Consider the following 19581-nt stretch of genomic DNA (forward strand, 5'->3'; position numbering starts at 1 on the left):
GGAGTGCGTAAGAACGTTTAAATAAATTTCCATTATCTTGCGTGTGTTACAGCCGAGTTGAAAATGGACGTTCTACGGGAGCGGGAGGTCAAGGACAGCCTGGAGCGGCAGTTGCAAGACGAGCAGAAGGTGCGAGGTGAGTACAGAAACATTTTATTTAGTCGAAATCGCGAGAGGTGTACCTTTTATGAAATTGCGCCGAATCGGGTAATGCTGGTTTACCGAAGTGCCACCTCACCCGGCCACCTCACCCGGCCACCTCTCTCGCATTTACAGCTTTGAGAAAATTGACTTGGCCGGCGCAAACACACACGTATATATTAATGGGGAGGCTGTGCGTGCGATTCGCGACACACGGTAATCTCACGGCGTGCATCGAGCGCCTCGAGCGGGTTTTCGAAGCAAGGCTTATACTCGCCGATAAATCAAAAAGCCGTAGAGCCGTACTGCATTTCAAAGTTGTGTCTGTCCGTCAATTCCGCATTTTTCGTATTACTCTACGTTGGGGGTCTTCGCCTTAAATCCCTGTAACTTTCTCCCCGTAACATTCCCTCGGATTCGCCTCCGATTCCGGCATCTTTTGGTCTAATAGTCTAATGGAAGGAAAGCGAGATCCGGATCAGAGACCGCGATCGTCTAATCGAGCTCGTATCAGATGTCAAACTCTAATAGAATAGTTACCGCTGCGTAGTCCGCTTCCCTTTGATCAGCCACAAGATCCTACGAGCTATCCACAATTATTTTCGAAATATTATCTAGTAGGATAATTTTGGACTATATTTTCAGAAATAAAAATTACATGAATTGAAATATCAAACGAACAGATGACTCTCAATTTAATGCGTTACCCGTCGATCTGCCAAATAAATTCGAAATCACAAGTTGACATAAGAAAAGCACATCGTATTGTGAAATTTTATTGTCGTTTTAATCTAAAGTTTCCAGTCACTCGTTTTATTTCGTTATACTCGTTATATTCTTACTATAATTTTTCACGCATTAAGCGCGCAGATTCAATCCGACTACATGAACGCGAACGTCCACGCCGGGGATCAGAACTGGATCTTTGGTTCCCGCTTGCAGATATAATATCGCGGATTTTCGAGGCTCGACAATGTCGACGTCTCGTCTGACGTGACAACAATGCGAGACTCGATAAATATGTAAAAGTCGGGAAGAACGTTCACGCCATATTCGTGGCTTTACGAAACGCGACGTGCTATTCTATTCAAGAATAATGAGTGAAATGGTCTCTCTCGGTAAAACTGGCGTAACCACGCCTCAGAAAAAAATTATGCACTTAAAATATCGCTCGGCTCGAGAACGTGAGTGATAACGAATTCAACGAATATTCAATAGTCACTAGGAGCTTTCGTAAATAGTCGATTATACATAGATTTCTCTTCGATATTGTCGTTCAAAATGATTCCCACAAAGCTGGAATTTTCGATAAACACGAGACGAACGTATAGACGCGAATGCGCGTTTCGGTCGATTCTCAGGAAAAACGACTCGGCGAGGCCAGGCCCTCGCGGTAACACGAGCCTGTGACAACAGCAGTCCATTAGTCAACCAGCTCGGTGTCAATACATGAATATGACAGCCAGTCTCACGGAATATCCTATCCATCCTCTTTCTCTCTCTCTTTCTCTCCCTCATCTTCTTTCCCCTATTGCTTCGTCCTTCCGACCGTAACGTCAAGCGAAACCATTACTCGCCCTATGATATCGCAAATATAGTAAATAGTCTGCCCGCATTGTGCGCCCTATCGATAACTTTATCCGTGCGAGAGCGATGTATGCGTTCTCGGCGCATGTTTCGCACGCGTACGACATTACGTTATCACTTAAACTACGGCGATGTTGAGATCCCCGTGTCGTGTATCGTCGTTGATTTATATTTTCACAGAGAGTACCTTTAGTATCGATTGAACTCTCTCGAAATGTCTTCTTTCAAGTATTTTCCACGTATGTATACCTATACCTCTCGTCGTATTTATACGACGATGACTATATCATCAAGGGTAATGTATCAACTCGACGTCGGAAATTCACCCCGAGCAGAGGCGCGAGAGAGCGCGAGAAAATTCTCCCGTAAAAAATAATGGTTCGTTAAGAGAAGCCTCTCCCCCGGTGTAATTTCGTCTCTCCGTTGAGGGCGGATCTCGTGGCGGTACGTCGCGAGGCGTAAGGCGATACATAATTTCGTGCGTAGCTGCTCGCGCGGCTCGCAGGATTCTAAGATGATTGATGACCGGCCAGTCCCACGGATATTTACGCAGGCACTTCGTAAGACTTCCTCCTCTCATTCGACTAATGACCGCCTTGTAAGAGATACCGTGTCAATCTTTACCGCGCCGGCCGGCCACGACGACGACGACGACGACGACGACGACGACGACGACGACCTCGGGGTGCTTTAACGAGGGCGCATCCGTCGGCAGTTTTTCCGATCGAGTACTCCGCGTTACACACCCCTTTTTCCCCCGCGGAACGACGACGCACACGTGCGCGAAGCTCGTCTCTCTCTGGCCTGGAGTTTAAAATACCAAGAAGACAGCCCACGCGCGCGCATTCGCTCAGATCGATCGTCGGGTAAACTCCGAGTAACAATAATGATAAAAACATTCTACGAGTTTAAAAATACGCGTAGCAAAGTGCTAATTAGAAGGCAGCGCCGCTTCGGAAAGGAATTTACCGTTCCCCGGGGATGAATGTCTCGTCAATTACGTCTTCTCGTTACGCGATACCATTACGAGAGAGACGCGAGTGTCAACGACGTCGACGGAGGCTCGCTTTATGCGTGATTCTACGGGCAATTTGTGCTCACGGAATCGAAATCGTACGCGATACGACGACGGCGTGTCGAGGGGGAAAGCAACGTTATTAGCCCGTTTAAAGCCCCGCTTGGCATTTCGGTAAAGGTTGAAATCTTCGACCTCCTGCCGGCTTGGTGGGTAGGGGTGGGTTCGTATTATCTTAGCAGGGGCTGCGAGAAATCCGGCTTCCTTTGCCTCGGTGGTATCATGACGGCGAGAGGGAAGTTGTCAGAGTTGAATGCGCGACTTTGTCGAGACGATGAACAATGAGATGACCTTTCGTAGTTGACGACTACGCAGCAGCGCCTCGTGATTCTCGTGGTCGCGATATATACGAAAGAGCAACGACCTACGTGCAAGAAACTCGATTTTGATTGTTCGTTCAACAATCCTTCGAAGAAATAATAATTGAAAAATTCATTAATCTGATTCATAACAGAAATGCGACTACTCGTTTCGTTTATTTTTGTCATAAAAGATTACGAAACGCGAGAATGGCGTCATTGTTTTATTTTTTTTTTGTAGCTAAATTGTATGAGGAATTATTAGTATCAATGCTTATGCGAAGCTTGTTTCCCACGTTTCTTTCGGCGCTTACGCAAACGCGGAAGATTGCATTCAAACTTTGTGTTTGAATCATTATGAAATCAGACTCCGAATAAGTGTACACGACTGATACTTACCCGTCCGCGCTAATATTAATATTAGTATTGAAACATTACGCGCGTACGATGAAAGAATAACAAACACGCGAAGGCTTCTGGATCCGATCCTCTGGCGGATATTCTGGCCGGGTACGGCCATGTCGTATCGTAACCCTGGATGCACGAACGAACGAACGACATTTTCGCGCAAAAGCAAAAAGCTTCCGACACGCGTAAACCTTTGGAACCGCGGAAGCCTGGGAACCAACAGCTGCCTTTGCCGCCAGTTTACACGGAGCTGCGGCCTCCCTGTAATTAGCCGAGTCGTTTGTCGCGAGAGGAACACCCCTTTCAAGCCTTCTCACACCCCCTCGTGCCTACCTCGTGGCACCTCTCGTGGCAATCTATAAGAGGTGCATTGTTAGCTACCTCAAGTTGTACCGTGAAAGTAAAAAAGAAGCTCCACGCGACAGTTATTCGATCGATCACGTCGCGTTATTAAATCGCGTTTACCGGTTCGATCATCTTTGCGAGATTAAATAAAAAACAAAATTTTTTTTTTCTATAGAAAAAATCGTGCAGAAATTATTGAATCATACGGACAAAAGTAATACGTCGATACGTGACGAGATTAGTTATCTCTAATGACAAACATTAGGTTCAATCGTATCCGGTTACGGTTACGGGACACGCTCGATCGAACGAGTGTCGCATCGTGTCGCTCTAATTCGGAATTAATATCTCTTTGGTGAAAAAAAAGTAACTGTAACGACCCGTCGACGCGTTATCTCCCGCGGACGACAAACGGAATTGAAACTGCACAATCAACTCGCCGAGATTTATATACGACTCTCCCCTCGAATTAGCCGGGCCGTAATGCTGGGATCGGGTGTCGGTGTAATTGGGACCCGAGGGACTTTCCCGCGTTTCAACCCCTGCTCGGCCGCGCCACCCACGCGGCAACGTCGTCCCCTGGAGTTGTGTCCTCTCGATGCCTCCTCTCGTTCGTTCACCGGATGGAATCGACAACGATACGGCGACAAAGAGAACGGACTAAGAATGATTTCACGCTAGCGTGGCGACGACTGCGAAATATCGGGGGGATGAGGACCGTGAAAAGTAGGTCGGTGCACGGACTATGCCATGATTCGGCGTATTTATTATCATCGAATCTAATCGTTTCTCCTGTCGGGAGAAAAATTTGCAAAGAAATGAGAAAAATCGTAGCGACGCGTTTCTGTTCTTCTCTTTATTCCGCCACGAGTCAAAGGCTAATTCTCAGAAGAATCGACGACGATAACGCCCACGATGACAATGTTGATGACAACGACCCTCTCGTGCGTAACGGCAGTTGATTCGCTTTGAAGTGAACGTTTATAGCGATCGAACAGGAACCCTCTTCGATGTTGTAGCTACGTAAAACCAGAGTGGATGAGGACGCAACGCTGCTCACCCCCCAGTCAGTCGATCGTCGTGTACGATGTGTACGTTACGCGCGCACACAAATTCACACACGCGGAAACGTGCCAATGACCATCGTCACCCTTCTGCGCGCGGACGGAGGATCTTTCTCTCGCGAGTATTCTGATTCATTGAATCCTGCCGAGCGCGATGTCGATCCTGTTCACTGCGCACCGAGCGAAGTCACCGCAGTGGACAAACATTAGGAGGCTCGCGCGGATGGCGCGCTCATACCGGAAGTTGGAGGGTATTAGCCCGTCGAGTGGAACGAGAACGCGTTGCTATTGCCGGCAAAATGAGCACGTGGAATATATTTGAGCGAGGCGAAACGGACGACGAGCCCCGCCGCTCGTCCAAAAAAGATCGAACTTTCGAACGGCGACGACGGTACCAAAAATAACGACGACGACGAGATGGTGCTCGTTGTGCCCTGAATGCCCCGCGCGGCCGTTTTTGTCGCATAATTCTCTGTGTACTCCCGTTTCAAATAATGACACGGCAAGAGCGTATCTAATGCACTGTGACAAAGAATTCAAAGAGAGCGCAGAGGAAAGGTTTCACCCCGATCCGTCGTTGACGACGGAAGTGAGAGAGAGAGAGAGAGAGTGAAGGGGGCTGTGCGAGGGGAGGAAAGCAGCGAAAGAGAACGCGCGCGAGGCGAGAGAGGCGCACAGAGCGAGAGAGAGAGCGAGAGAGAGAGAGAGAGAGAGAGAGAGAGAGAGAGAGAGAGAGAGAGAGAGAGAGAGAGAGAGAGAGAGAGAGAGAGAGAGGAGGGAAAGAGAAAGACCGGGCAAAGGGTTCGACCGCGCTCATCGGCTTACCCCCTTTGTGGCAGTTTAGCGTTTCATGTCGTATTCCGACTCATTGGAAATTGAGGAATACAGAAGAGGCGCAAAAGGGATACGGCTTTGAGATAAAAAGAACGTTGGGCGGCGACGGTGCGCCAGCCAGCAGCGAGTGCTGTATAACGCTACCCCGCGAAAATAAACCCTTCCCTCGCCTCCTGCTCGCTAACCCACCCCCGTCGACGTGAGGCAGGAACCAGGCGCGGGGATTACGTCAAAGGTGTCGCTGTGCCGGACCACCTCCGCGTTCATCTCGCAGAATCAACGAAGCGATCATCGGAAAGTGCAGAATCTAGAAAAGAGGGGACACTTTTCTTTAGAACGTCAATTTTTGTCAATCGAACGAGCTTACTTCGAGAGACGAAACTTCAGTTTGGCCGGCGCGTATCATAGTTTCGTTTCTCGATTCTAGAATCGAACTCTTGGAAGCGTGATCGGTATTCCGGACAGCCCGTTGAGCGGTCGATGTTCGTCTTGCCAATCAAGGTGACCAAGCTCGAGCCTCGGTCTTTCCTCGCAGAACTCGGCGAGGTTACCGTGTGTCCCAGGACCACGACCGAGCTGCACCGGAGTCGAGGAGTTGATGGTAACGGCTACAAGCGTTGGGAGAGGGGTTGGTAGGTGCCGCGGTCACTTTGTGAGCTAACCTGGCTTTGCCCGCTGTTTAATTAAGTCTCGCCTAGACTACTCGCCCTCTCCGTACCTCACACCGGTAGGAATACCCCCCTCCCTCTTCCCCCCTCTCCCCTTGAATTCGCTCTCTCGACCCTTCGTCCGACCAGCCACGACACTCGCTTTGCCCGGCCACGACCTCGTGAATATGACACTGGTCTCTTGGACACGCAGAGAGGGAGAGAGAGAAAGAGAAAAAAATTAAATCGCACCCACTGTTACGACGCGACCAAAGGGTAACCGAAACCGCCCTTCCGTCGTCTTCCTTTCGGTCCTTGTCTCGCGCGGGTAAAGCCGTGAAAGCCGGGAAAGGGTGCCGAGATCCGTTAATAACTACGAATCCGAGAGATGAAAGCGAGTGTGTCGAGTGTCGTAACTGACACACAACGAAGGAATAATGAAATTTTGTTTCACGGAAAAGCGCGACCAATTTCTTCTCTCTTTTCGAGAACGTGGACGTATAATTCCAAGATATTCCATCGTGGAAAAATATTACGGTATATTTCAGTCTCTCGTCTAAAATCAGCAACGCGCGTATGGAAATCCAACGGAGGAGGAGAGGAGCTGTGTATGGATTTCCCTTCTTTCGCGCGGCGGGTATTTTTTTCCCTCCGTGCGCAGCTCCCCGATCCCTCCTTCGAGGCCCGGAGGCACGCGCGTATGAATTCGCTCGCGCGTAACAGTGAGCTTCCGTAATATAATTGTTAATGCGCTGATGGACCTCGGGCGGCGTTTATGCATTGCGCACGCCGATGCGATGCGGCTGGCGGCGCGCTGGACGCGTCGTCGTCATGGGTGCCAGCCCTCCTTACCGTAAAAATAGACGCACAGCATCAGCAGCTGCCGCTGCGGCAACAGCGGCAGCGGCAGAAGCAACAGCAGCAGCCATATTACGGCACGCCTCGCTCGCCACCTCGCATTACGGATGATCACTGATCGCGAAGCGGAGAGAATGCTCTCTAAAGAAGTACACGCGACGAGCTCGTCTCTTCCCGCGCGCGCGACACAAAGGGGTTCGCTTGCTCGCGAAGAGGAATCGTTATTCAACGGTGTTTGCGTCAGACTTTTTCCTCTTTCACCCTGGGATATCTTCGCGCTGTACTAAAGATAACGCGACAATCACGCGTGTACGTACGTGCGCGTCACAAATACACTCCGGCAAAAGGGTACCGCTCTTCCGCGGCAGCGAACCCTCCTTCTCCTCTTCACCCCCTTTACTCTTCCATATGCGCTCTCCTTTTTATTCTCTTTGCTTCGGCAGACGTTCATTTCGATACATATGCTCAGCCGATCTCAGCTAGGACGGAAAAATAATTATTAGAGAAATATAATATGAAATTAATTCATTTTCCCTTTCGGTGAAGAGAGTTGTCTCGTAATTTGTCTCCAAAGTATCGCAGTATTTCATAAGGGGGAAATTAAGTTCGGTGAAGTCTGACAATGAATGTGCTTCCGAAACATGAACCGATGATACTTAGCCGGTTGCGAGGGCGAGGCTGACACGCCGCGCCGGAGGGATGAATTTTTTCGGTTACCTGGGCAAGTGTGCGCGATGCGTAATATTCTCGGCAGGCGAACGGGAAAAATATATATACCGCGTGTGCGCGAGAGACGATGAAAGAAAGGAATAAAACGCGAGAGCTTATTTACGCGAGCGGGCGCACACGAGCGCTCCGCCGGGAAATAGGCGGTGGCTCCGGCTTTTCTCGCGGATTTGTGTATACACGTATAGTCGTCGCTCGTATATATAGAGATGTATATATAGCGTGTGTGTGTGTATATATATATATATGGCCGCTCTTTCATTCCAACGCGAGATAGAAGCACGCGATTTTCCGTTACGAGCGTTGCGCGCGGAAACGATTTAGCGCTTGTGGAGATAAAACCGCTGTGATTATTCTACTCGAGTCACGTTATGCAACGAGAGAAGTTGAAAATCGGTATATATATGAGATAATGTTGCGGATAACGTCGCGTTAATGGCACGCGTGGCGGCGACTCGAAGCCTGCCTGATTAATCAAATGCCGCGCGCAATTTTTAACACGTTGACAGTGGCACGGATAGACGTCTATATCGCATCGTTAATTTCGCGAGGAATCGGGATCAACGTAATAATTATTCTTTCGTAAGCGGATTTGCAATTTCAGTTTTATATCCGAAATAATAGACGCGAATTCTAAAACGTCGACTCGCGTCGCGTCGTCGGCGATTTAAATGCCTCGGCGGCGACCTCCGGGCACAAAGTACGAGGGGTTCGACAAGTGCATGAATTAATACACGTACGTAGAGGGTGGTGCGCCGTGTCTTGCGCACGATAAGCATTCCCGCGGATATTTTACGCGGTTGGCATTTGGAGTATCGGTCTCGCGCGCGCACAAAGGCTCGAATGTCTAGGATGCTTGGGATCGCCGTCGCGCGAAAAGTCGCCGAGCGACACAGGCGGAACGAAAGGCAAAGAGAAAGAGAGAGAGAGAGAGAGGAGGGAAAGAGGGATATATAGGAAGGGAAGGTGCGGTGCACCTAATCATATTTCACAATAACGCGCTGCGTCGACGAGCTATAATAAACAAAGCGGGTAAGAAACACCCGTGTACATACACATACACAGATGAGCATACGTACACAAGGGAGAGAGCGGGTGGGTAAACCCCGGTGTTCGCATAAATTCGGGCGCACACATGTACATTGTACATGCGAAGATAAAGCATTCGTATAGAGCCGCGCGCGTTTACATAGGCTCGCTCGTGCGAGGAGACGACGCGGCGCGAGAAATTTCGTCGCTACGGAATTTAGATGAAATTGCGCGAATTACTTGGGAGCCCGGGCGTACACATATTTATGCTCGCGCACACGAGAGGATACACTATACGCTATATATGCGCGCACGCGAATACACGATGATGCTCTCACGTCGTTGTTGTCGTCGTCGATTCCGCGCGGATGGCAAACGTGCGATTATATACGTATACGTATGTGTATGTGTGTGTATTCTTGCGCGGGAATTCTGGGCGTCTCGTCTTGCCATGCTTGAAAGTGCTCCGAAGGTGGAATGCTCCAACGAGGAAAGAAAACGATATTTCGCGACGACGGCGACATAGGGGTTGATCGCGACCACTCGCTAGTGATTCGAAAACGGACTAGCCAGCCGCTCGACATCGAAAACGGATTTTCCGCGATCTCCCGCAAAATTCGTATCGCGACGAGAATTATCGGTTTTTTTCATCGGGGTTCCTTTAACGGCGGAAAAGAACCGCGATTAAAATAAAACGCGCGACGCGTAACGAATATTAAAATATCGGCGGGGAAATCTATCCTTACGCGGCGTCACGGTATATATATAACGCGAATAAGATTATTACACGCAATATAACGGTAGCTTTGAATCTCTAATGCAATTTGTAACGAGATATGGTCGACAAAAAAATAGAAAAAAAATAATATAACGCCCGCGCGTTTGTCCTTTTTTTTTTTTTTTTTTTTTTTTTTTGTCGCGCGCATAACCGACTTTGGCTCGCCCGCCGACCGTGCGACCGTTAATGGAGATGTAATATTTAAATGCGCGACCGGCCGGCGTTGCGTAATGAAATTATTAATAATAACGATCGCGCGCTCACGCTGTGGTTCTCGTAGTTTCAACTGGTTATTAGATTTTAATCGCACTCTCGCGCGCCGAGAGCATAGAGCAAGAGAGCGAGTTCGAGTTCGGGATTCCCCGGGATAGAATTTTTTCCGGGTGTCGGCGGAGGCTAACCCGCTATTTAAAAGTGATTTTCCCCCATGAGAGAGAACGGAACCTCGAATTATGCGAAATTACCCGCTCGAAGGTGTAAATAAATAAATGTCCGTATACGTAACTGCTAACCGGTTATTACGTGTCGCCCAGCTCGGCGACACCGATCCCGACACCCTCCCCGATTTGCTCTCTTTCAACTCCCTCTCACGCGTCTCTCCCTGGAGCCTCTCTCCCCCTCTTTCCCATTCGGTAACACCGTATGGATATGTCAATGCGGGGGATCACGCTAAGCTCAATTCTCTGGACATTATCATTCTCGCGCCTGTACGCGGCCTAACCACTCGATGAGTCCATTAACAACTACAGTTATCGTTACGCGTGATTCGAATCGCGTTAGCGAATCCCTCGATGTGACTTGCGATCAAATCGAGCGATTTTCATCGAACAAAAAAATATCTCGTCGGTTACATCTTACGGAGAAGAGTCACCAGGGACCAGGTCGTCGGCAAAGATCTCTAACGCGGAGGGAAGGTGCGCCTGCGTATATATGAAAGACGACGAATTTGCGCAACCCCCGTAATACGAGTCGTCGTAAAGTAGCATTCTCTTGTAAGTCCTTCTGTCGGTCGGTCTGGCTACCATCTACGGCTTTCTATTATGCATGCGTCCCTTATTGGCAGTAAACGCGGGCTCACCCTCCTTCGACTACGTTGTCGTCGTCGTCGTCGTCGTCGCACTCGTGCTACCCACTCCCCAGGATTCGGAATTACGGTCGTAAGCATATTTCTAATTATAACATCGCGAGGAAAGACCGCCACCACCGCCACGGACAGACGGAGAATTCCATAAATTATGTAGGAGCCGAGACTAACGCCCGGGCATTTGCCCGGCGGTAAGAACCACCCTACTTTCTTGCCAAGGGACGCGCTGATGAACGAGGGATGGGCGTCCGCGACGCGGAAGTACAGCCCTTTTAAAGCGATTTATAGGTAGTAACACCGCTACCAATAGTTAACGGTATTTCCGCGGGAAAAAAAAACGGAAAAAAAAAGAAGAAAGAAAGATTAAACGTTTCAGAGAGTAAAGATTAAAAAGTAACGCGCTCGGTAACCGACATATATCTCACACGAGCTATCTTGTGAAAGCGGATTTAATTAAAAAAGTACGAGCGGATTTAATTAAAAAGAAACGTTGTTTAACAAACGGTAGAAAAATCGCCCGGTGCGGGCTAAAAGCGAGTATGTAAGCAGCGTAATAAACGAAAAAATGTGAATTGAATACCGTGTACGCGTACGTATTCATGGTGACGTTAAATGAACATTGTGGCGCGATCGAGCGGAAAGTTGATTCGAGTGGCCGTTATTAATGCCGCAGCACGCTCGCGCACGCTTAATTCGATAACGTGCGGTGCCTTTAAATTTTGATTTGTCATAACGAGAATTAACGTCCCGCGTTAAATACGTTCGTCATCCACGCGTGTCAATTCGCGCGACGCAAAAGCTCGCTCGCGCTCGCCCTCGCGCGGTTACACGCGCGCGCGCGATCCGCTTTATCCGCGAGCCGCTACCAATTTGGCATCGAGAATGGTCCATAGTCATTAATGGGTCGTACGCGTTAACGATTATGTTTTCGGCTGTAATCATCGGATCGATTGTACCGGTCGTGGGTGTAATAAAGCGCGATGGAGAAAAAGAGAGAGAGATAGAGAGACAATGTGTTCCGCGTTGAGCGTGTCGATGACAATGATGATGGCGCGACGGTAATTGCTGGAAAGCGTAACTTTTGTGGTCATCGATGATCCCGTTCAACGATTATATTTTTCGCGATCATCATTTTCGACCAAGCCTGGATCAAACACGTTTATTACGTATCTTTACTGGACATGTGTGGATAATTTTCATTACGCGTATAATGAATATCGCAGTTTAAAGGAAATTTACGTTCATACACGACTGGAGATTCTGCATTTTCCTCGATGAAAATATAAATATAAACGAGACTCAGACTAACGAAATTAACGGAGCTCTCGGGAGCTCTGATCTCTCATCATCTATTTGGAATTTGGGCAAGAGGCTTCTTCGAGAGTTTCGCTTTATCGATGCGCCCGACGGCGCTCGATTTCGCGATTACGGCATTCGAGCAATTCGCACGCTCGAGCGTTAAGGGGAAGAGGGTGGAGACGAGAGGGAAAATCGCGGCGGTCGGGAAACAAGTGGGGTGGAGACGAGGGCAAGACGGCGAGCTAAGACGTTCGCGGTTTCGCGCAAGAGGCCGACGGGGGTCCTTCGCCGTAATTACGTTAACCGCAACCGCCAAACACCGGCACGAGGGGGTCCCAAAGTGCCCTAACCCGCGCTCGAACCTACCACTTCGTCTACCCTTACGATCGTTCGCCGTCGAATTAGAGACGCGCGCGGCTACCGCTCGTCGGAATCGCAGGCTAACGCGAGCATGACTGCAATTTGTTCGCATAGTTTTACAAATTAATAGATGGCTCGTTTTTTCCACCGACGAACAAAAGCGCGCGCGATAAATAAGTATAAATAATTCATAAATTACGCCGATTTCTCCCACGATAATGGACGACCGGATGGCGGAAGACAAGAGCACAAACATGCACGTTTATAAGCATTGGTCTATTGACTATTTCAAGAGGGTTGCGAGCGCCGGCCGCCGAGAGAGCGAACCCTTCACTCGCCGGAAACACATCTCTATACGCGCGCATTGAATTAGTAATAGCGGAGGTCTTGGAGCCGAAGGGACTTGTATATGTGTAAGCTGTAATTGCATTAATCGCGGTGATATTTTGGGCTCAGGTGCCTTCGCGCCCGCTACGGCTCGTTAATAGCTGCCATTATCGTTTCTGCTCCTGACGTAGGACGAACTGCCGCTGCACCCGAAACTCCGCCTGTCCCAAACTTTTAAGATGAACGCCCGTGAATCGCTTTGACGGTTAGACTCCTCCTTATCGAAGCCGTACCTTGTCGGAGAGGAGCTTTCCCGCAGAACACGTAATGTTTAGTACAACTGAGAGAAAGAGAGATTAATAAAAGGATTTATTTCTCTGGGATACACTTTCTTCTTTACAATTATCCGAGACATTACATTATAATATTAAAATAATTTGACGTCCCCCCGTGAAAACTCGATCGCAGATTATTATACACATGTTGCGAGAGAAGATTCATCGATTCCTCGATAGGGATCGAATCAACGATGGGCTCTCTCGTTCCCGGAGAGCAGAGGAGACGTTTTCGTGCCGCGAATCACGAAACGATATTATCTCGCCCTCGATCGTCGACGACGTGTCCACTCGCTTTCAGGAACGATCGACGGGGAAACGAGAGTGGAGAACCGGAGAGAATACGCTCGCGTGTGTGTGTGTGTGTGTACATGCGTACGAGAGGGAAAGAGAGGGAGAGAGAGAGAGGACAGGTTACGACGAAACATTAATCTCTCGCGGTGGCAATATCGGGCCGATGATATTCGAGGCACGAGTATTATACGAGGCGGTGTCATTAGTTCGCGGTGTGTGCGTGCGGCCGAGGTATAGAGAAAGAGAGAGATAGCGCGGCGCTAAGCGGGCGTTTGTGAAGGTGGCACGGTCACTGTATATGCGCACGTATATACGCGTTCGCCCGGTGTTGGACGGTAGTATCGATATGCAGGACCGTGATAATCGATTGCCGCATTCCTCGAGACGGAGCGACGTTGCGCGCTTTGAATACGGCCAGAGGGGCTCTCCCGATCTCGTGCACGACGCATACGAAGCGCGAGCAGATACGCCTCTCTCTGTCGTATATTGTATATATATATATATATATATATATATGTATATACATACTCTCTCTTCCCGCCACTGCATCTCTATCTCTCCTCCCCCGTATCTTTCTTCCTTCTCTATATATCCTTCTCACACGTGTGAACGATGCAGCGCCCACGCGATGCACTGCATAAGATACATCTCTCCTCGCGCTTCTCCTTCTCTCCTCTTCCTCGCCCTTCCTCGCTCGAGGCCGATTTCGAAAATTGCTTTTTCATCTCGCCCTTTCGCGAATTCGTCACGAGCCACTCGATATCCGCGATACGCCGATGAACGATCGAGTAATTCTATCGCAGGGATTTTTATTCATCCGGCAGCTGCGCTTTTAATAATATACAGATTCGCTTCGTAAGAAACACCACCGTCGCGTTATCGATTATATCGTATGGTCGATTAATTATTTCTCGATTTAGATTCGTTTTCGCGTGATGATGACGCGGAAGATGATGCCGCCGAACGCATGATGATGACGCGTCATCGCGCGTATGCAGCCAACAGCTGTCATTTCGTGATCGTATAGTCACCGCAGAAAGGGTCCAGTGTCTCTCTCTCTCTCTCTCTCTTCCTCCCTCTCGTTCACTCTCTCTCTCTGTACATTTGCGCTCACTTGCCGCCCTATAACACCCTACACCCTTGCGCACCTCCCTTCCTCTCTCTCTCTCACGGCTCGGTTATTGTTCACGTTAATTGATGCGTTATGTTTGATGCCGTTGTGATAGCCATTGTACGCGGGGTGTCCACTGATAACTGAGTTACTGACTGCGGCGGCCGGAGTGCACTCAAACCTAATTATCTCGGCCCAACTGCGACTGCCGCATTGCGTTGCCGCCGCCGTTCGTCCCCGATTCTCATGCGCGAGCGTTTCCGTCATGTCGATGACTCGCCTGCGTTCTCGCCTACCAAATCGAAAATCTTGCGTTAAAATCATGCGTTTTTTACGCCGCGAAATTCCAACAATAACTATGAGCACGATAAATCAATCGTGAAGGGAATTTAACTGACGAAATTAATGATATCGTTGAAAAAATGTTTCGCTAATTGCAATTATGGCTTCAAAATTTGGATCGAGGATAACGAATAAAACGAAATCTTGCAATGGAGGAATAGAGAGCTGGAGAGACTCTTTTATATACCGGAAGCTAAACTATAAAGAGTGCGAGAGCGGGAGGGGGAGGAACCGAGGCGCTCGCCCGAAACAAAGAACAAAGTCTCTTCCTTTTCGTGGCGCTTTCGTGGCACAGCGTGATTAGGCAGGCCTTCCAATTAACTGGTCGAAGGTGCTTTTCGGGCGCAACCTTGTCGTAAATTCAGCTTCTTTACGCGCGCGACTCGCGTAAGAACGAGCCGGCAGCGCCGGCGAACGGAAGCTCGCCACGATAAATTCTGAAAATCAATTCCGCGGCAAACGAGTCCGTGGTCCTCTCTCGCGGAAGGGCCTCGAAAATGGAGGTAAACGCCATCACATCCTCCGTATTCTCCGACGATGCCGAAAAAATATTCGTCGGCGGGTCATTGCGTTGCTCGGTTCGGCATCGGCGGAAAGATCCCTCCCTCCCCCACCCTCTTGCTTCTGAGCGCGGCATTTTTTCGGCGGCCCCTTTAACGAAGAATATCCCCCGGTCCGCGTCTCTTTATTGTCGGACGAAATTTACGATCGACACCGAGAGTCGCGGGGCCTCCGCAATAATTCGATCGTCGTCGTAGACGCGCGATGGGCGTCCGGCACATGAGTCACGAGTCTCTCCAAAGATCTCCCTCCGCTTCGAAGGATCCTTTCTCGGCATGCAAAAAGTCGGGGCGCGTTCGATACTTTGTGGAAACATTCTCGCTTCGCGAATCGTGAACGACCGGAGTCTGGTCCGCGACCAGCGGCCGTTCAACGAGGAACCTTGCCATGCCGTTACGCGAAACGGCGAAAAATATTTATCGAGAAAATAGCCAATCTCTCGTTATAACCCTCCCACCGCGAAGCTCCCATTCCGACGGCAATACTTTCCACGCGCATAGTCCGAGCATGGTTCTCTCTCTTTCTCGTCCTCTCTTTCTTCTCTCCTTCCCTTTACGTTCCCCTCATCGCATCGCCGTGTCCGCACACATATCGCAGAAAATTACATTTTGTCGGTTGTAAAGGGAACGTCGTAAAAATCGTAACGCCAGCGACGCTGACTGCGGTGCACGCCGAGCGAAATTGCACCGGCCCTCCGCCTATCTGTTGGCCATCAACATTGCTCCGCGCTTGATAGACCCTTTGTAAAACGTCATTCTACGAGCTTTTATACTCTGGCTCCTAGGCGGGCCCCGAGTAGTTGTCGTTGATCCTCGCTTCTCTCGTCTACTACCGCGTTGCTTCTAGTGCAAAATATATATAAACGCGCGGTAGAAGAGGGCAAAGTAAGTGGAAAGATGGTAGGTTTTCTCTTTTTGAAGCTGCAATCGAATTTATAAATAAATATGAGGTAATAATTGATCATACTGTGTCTAGACGCTCGTTAAAATCATCAAGTTACTCGATCGCGGCTCGAAAGCGGCTTCAAGAAGATCGTTTAATTACGAAAGTCACGAGAGAGATCTCTGCAGAATGTTGACCACGAGCGCGTGTATCGCTCGGTCCATCCTTGTCTGTGTCGCCGGCAACGGCAAAGCCCCAGTAATTAAACTCGAGGAACGTCTTAGATGCAAAACGTACTTAGCGAAGCTTGCTCTCCCTCTCGCTTTCGCCCGGTCGGAGAGAATCGACAGACTGCCGCGTAAAGGGGATCTCTCCGAGCGAGAAAGGAGACGAAGAGAACAAGATCAATCCTCTTCGAGCCGGAAAGGGACCGAGGCGTTTCCTGCTGTCTTCGTCCTTTCGTTGTGTGTGTGTCGGGCCTTGATAGATTTTCCAACCCCCTCTTCTCCTTCCTTCCTGAACTAGAACCTGGCTGCTCGAACCTGGCCAGTTTCGACTTAAACTACGGATCTAGTTTCCAACGCCCGGCACAGACGTAAAGAGAGACAAAGGGAGAGAAAGAGAAGCATAGAGGGAGGAAGTCGAAGCCGGCTTCCATCCATAATGGCATAGTCTTCTCTTCTGGGTTTCCACAAGTTGGCGAACTCGCTACTACCGTTGTAGTTGAGGGGGTTGAGGGAGGTCCTAGGTATTCTTATATATCTTTTAGTAATGTCGGATTTTAATATATCGAAAAATGTTTGCCTTCTCTCTATGGAAGCTTTCCTTATATTTATTTTCCTCGTTTTTTGAATATTTTGTAGGTTATTACGATACGAAATGAAATATTTTACAGAATTTATTTGACGAAAGTTTCTTTATTCGAAACGTTAAAAATCGTGATATAAAATCATCGTATAGTGATACGCATTTGAGTATTATAGGGAAGCTTGGAAAGATAGGATCGTGAACAAACGGAATACTATACGGCAATTCCCTCTGCCTGATTTAACGAGGATTTAGAATACCAGGTGCGAGGTTCTATCACAGAGCTTAGAAACTAATAGAGACATATTTGAGCAAAGGAGTGGGTTGGTTCCCGGGGATCCGCCCTAAGTCGTTCGACAGCGGCGGCGGTGAACGCTTACGTTATCAAAGTGTGCTCATGGGATTGATTCGTTGATTGCTATGCAAGAAAGGTGTCGGGAGAATCCCTCGAAAGAGGGAGAGAGAGAGAGATAGAAGGACGAAAAGTAATAAAGTAATAGCCGCGTCTTCTTACGACGCGCCGCACGGCTCGCCTTCTTTCCGGTGGGAGAATAGATAGAATCCGGCAAAATAACGGCCAGGTAGAGGAGACGGTGCTCATTCACGACGGCGACGCGACGGTTTCACGTTCCAAAGCGAGACACCTTTTGCCGCTCACGTTCCAATGGAGACTCGTCTCTCGCGTCTCTCGACCCGCTCCACCTCGCCTCGCCTCGCGTGTCAAACTCCGGCGTTCCTCCGTAAGTGTCTACTACCGGCTGCGTTCGCTTTTCGAACGAGAGCGCCCATGGTAGGTAGCTGCGGGTGCTTTCAGGTGCGAGACCCTCTCGACGCGACACTCGGCCGACACCTCCGCCGATCGCATGTTTCACAAACGAACTCGGCCTCTCTCCTCTCTCTTTGAATTCGAGACACCCGCCGGTATACACAAAGTTGACTACCGCTGATTGTAATTACTCAGCCCTCTCGGTTAACGAGACATCGGCCCGCCGTCGCCGCCGCCGTCCGACGCGGTATGATGGATCGCTCGCTACACGGTGACGAAAATCGTTCCTCCGTAGTATCTCCCCTCTCTTGTTTTCGCACGTCGAGTAGACGGAAAAAGAGAAAGAAACAAAATTAATCAAGTCCAAACTTTTTTCGCATTTCTATTCCATCTGTTCTATTCATAAGAATGCGCTGAAACAGACAATATTCAATTGACACTCGAACAATCTCTCACACACGACATAAGTCACAATGAAAGAAGCCATTGATATATAGATCATTCCTTCGAACGCGTGTCTGTGTTGACAGCGTTGCGGCATTAAAGGGGTAGGGACTGTTCGGTAATTGTCGGCAAATATTAATAACTGTAGGACGGTTAGGTCGAGGAGAGGGACGAGGCGACAGTTCGCGCGGATTCAAAGAGAGCGAGCGGCCGGTACGAAGGAGAGGCTGCTCCGCGCGAGGGTGAGCCCGTCGAACCGGTTATACTTGAGAGCAAATACATAATGCTTCGATGATTTTCCCGCCGGAGGGGAGAGTCGGCCGTGATTGAAATTTGGAAACTCGCTTTGACACAATTACCCGAACCGTTTCTGTTCTGAAGACGGTTTCACTGGGTGCCGGTAGCTGCTCCGTAAACTGCCGCCGAAAGAGAAATTACTCCGTCTTTCGCGCGAGAATCGACTTACGCGGTAAATTGCGTTTATATATCGTTCGCGTAATAATATGGATCTAGCGCGCGGATCGTCCAATTAATTCGGATTGGCGACACGACAGCTCTAACGTCAACAGACCCGCGATCGATATCTACGCGCGGAAGCAAGGAGTAAATCGACTTTGGTTCCTTTGCAAAATTCCACGGAACTCGTTATATGAAAGGAAGCCCCGAAGGTGCGTATCATAAGAAGCCCTTCTCTTCGATCGCCCTCGCAGGAACCTTCGTATACCGGACTTATTCATCGCCGATCAATCGGCGTCACGTTCGCGATAATATTTACTTTATGCAAAATAAGGCGATATTAGTCACATCCGCTATAATCGGGCTATAATGGTTCTCTCGTGTACTTTGTAATAACTGCGAGAATAATCTTGTTGAAAAATATTTTTTTCGATAATTTAGTCTCGATGATGGATAAATGTTAAAAAATAATTCGATAGAAACAAATAATTCAATAAGAAAATGCAGAGTTAAATTCGTAAATGCAGATAGCGTGGCAATATTATCTCGTCGCCGATTTAATTTGATTATATTCTTCCCGTAATATATAACCGCAATCATAGACCTTGCCTATGGCGATTATTGTTATTCGCTAATACCTGGATACTGTTACGCAGGAGATATTCTCTAGGCGTGTACGTAAATCTTTATCAATCTATTTATCCATCGATAAATCCGCTAGT

General features: G+C 48.9%; 1 protein-coding gene across 6 annotated transcripts in view; it reads left to right on the forward strand.

Annotated features, from left to right (window-relative positions):
* Window positions 1–19581, forward strand: part of Dac (dachshund family transcription factor) — a 181560-nt gene that overhangs the window by 139960 nt on the left and 22019 nt on the right. For all 6 annotated transcript variants that reach the window (XM_083051733.1, XM_083051736.1, XM_083051731.1 and 3 more), the window contains one exon: window positions 53–136. In XM_083051733.1, coding sequence (XP_082907859.1) covers window positions 53–136 — 84 coding nt within the window. The remainder of the gene's footprint in view (window positions 1–52; window positions 137–19581) is intronic.

Source organism: Prenolepis imparis, unplaced genomic scaffold (assembly GCF_030444845.1).
Source record: "Prenolepis imparis isolate NDT839.2.m4 unplaced genomic scaffold, iyPreImpa1.0 SCAF_12, whole genome shotgun sequence".
Classification (NCBI taxonomy): domain Eukaryota; kingdom Metazoa; phylum Arthropoda; class Insecta; order Hymenoptera; family Formicidae; genus Prenolepis; species Prenolepis imparis.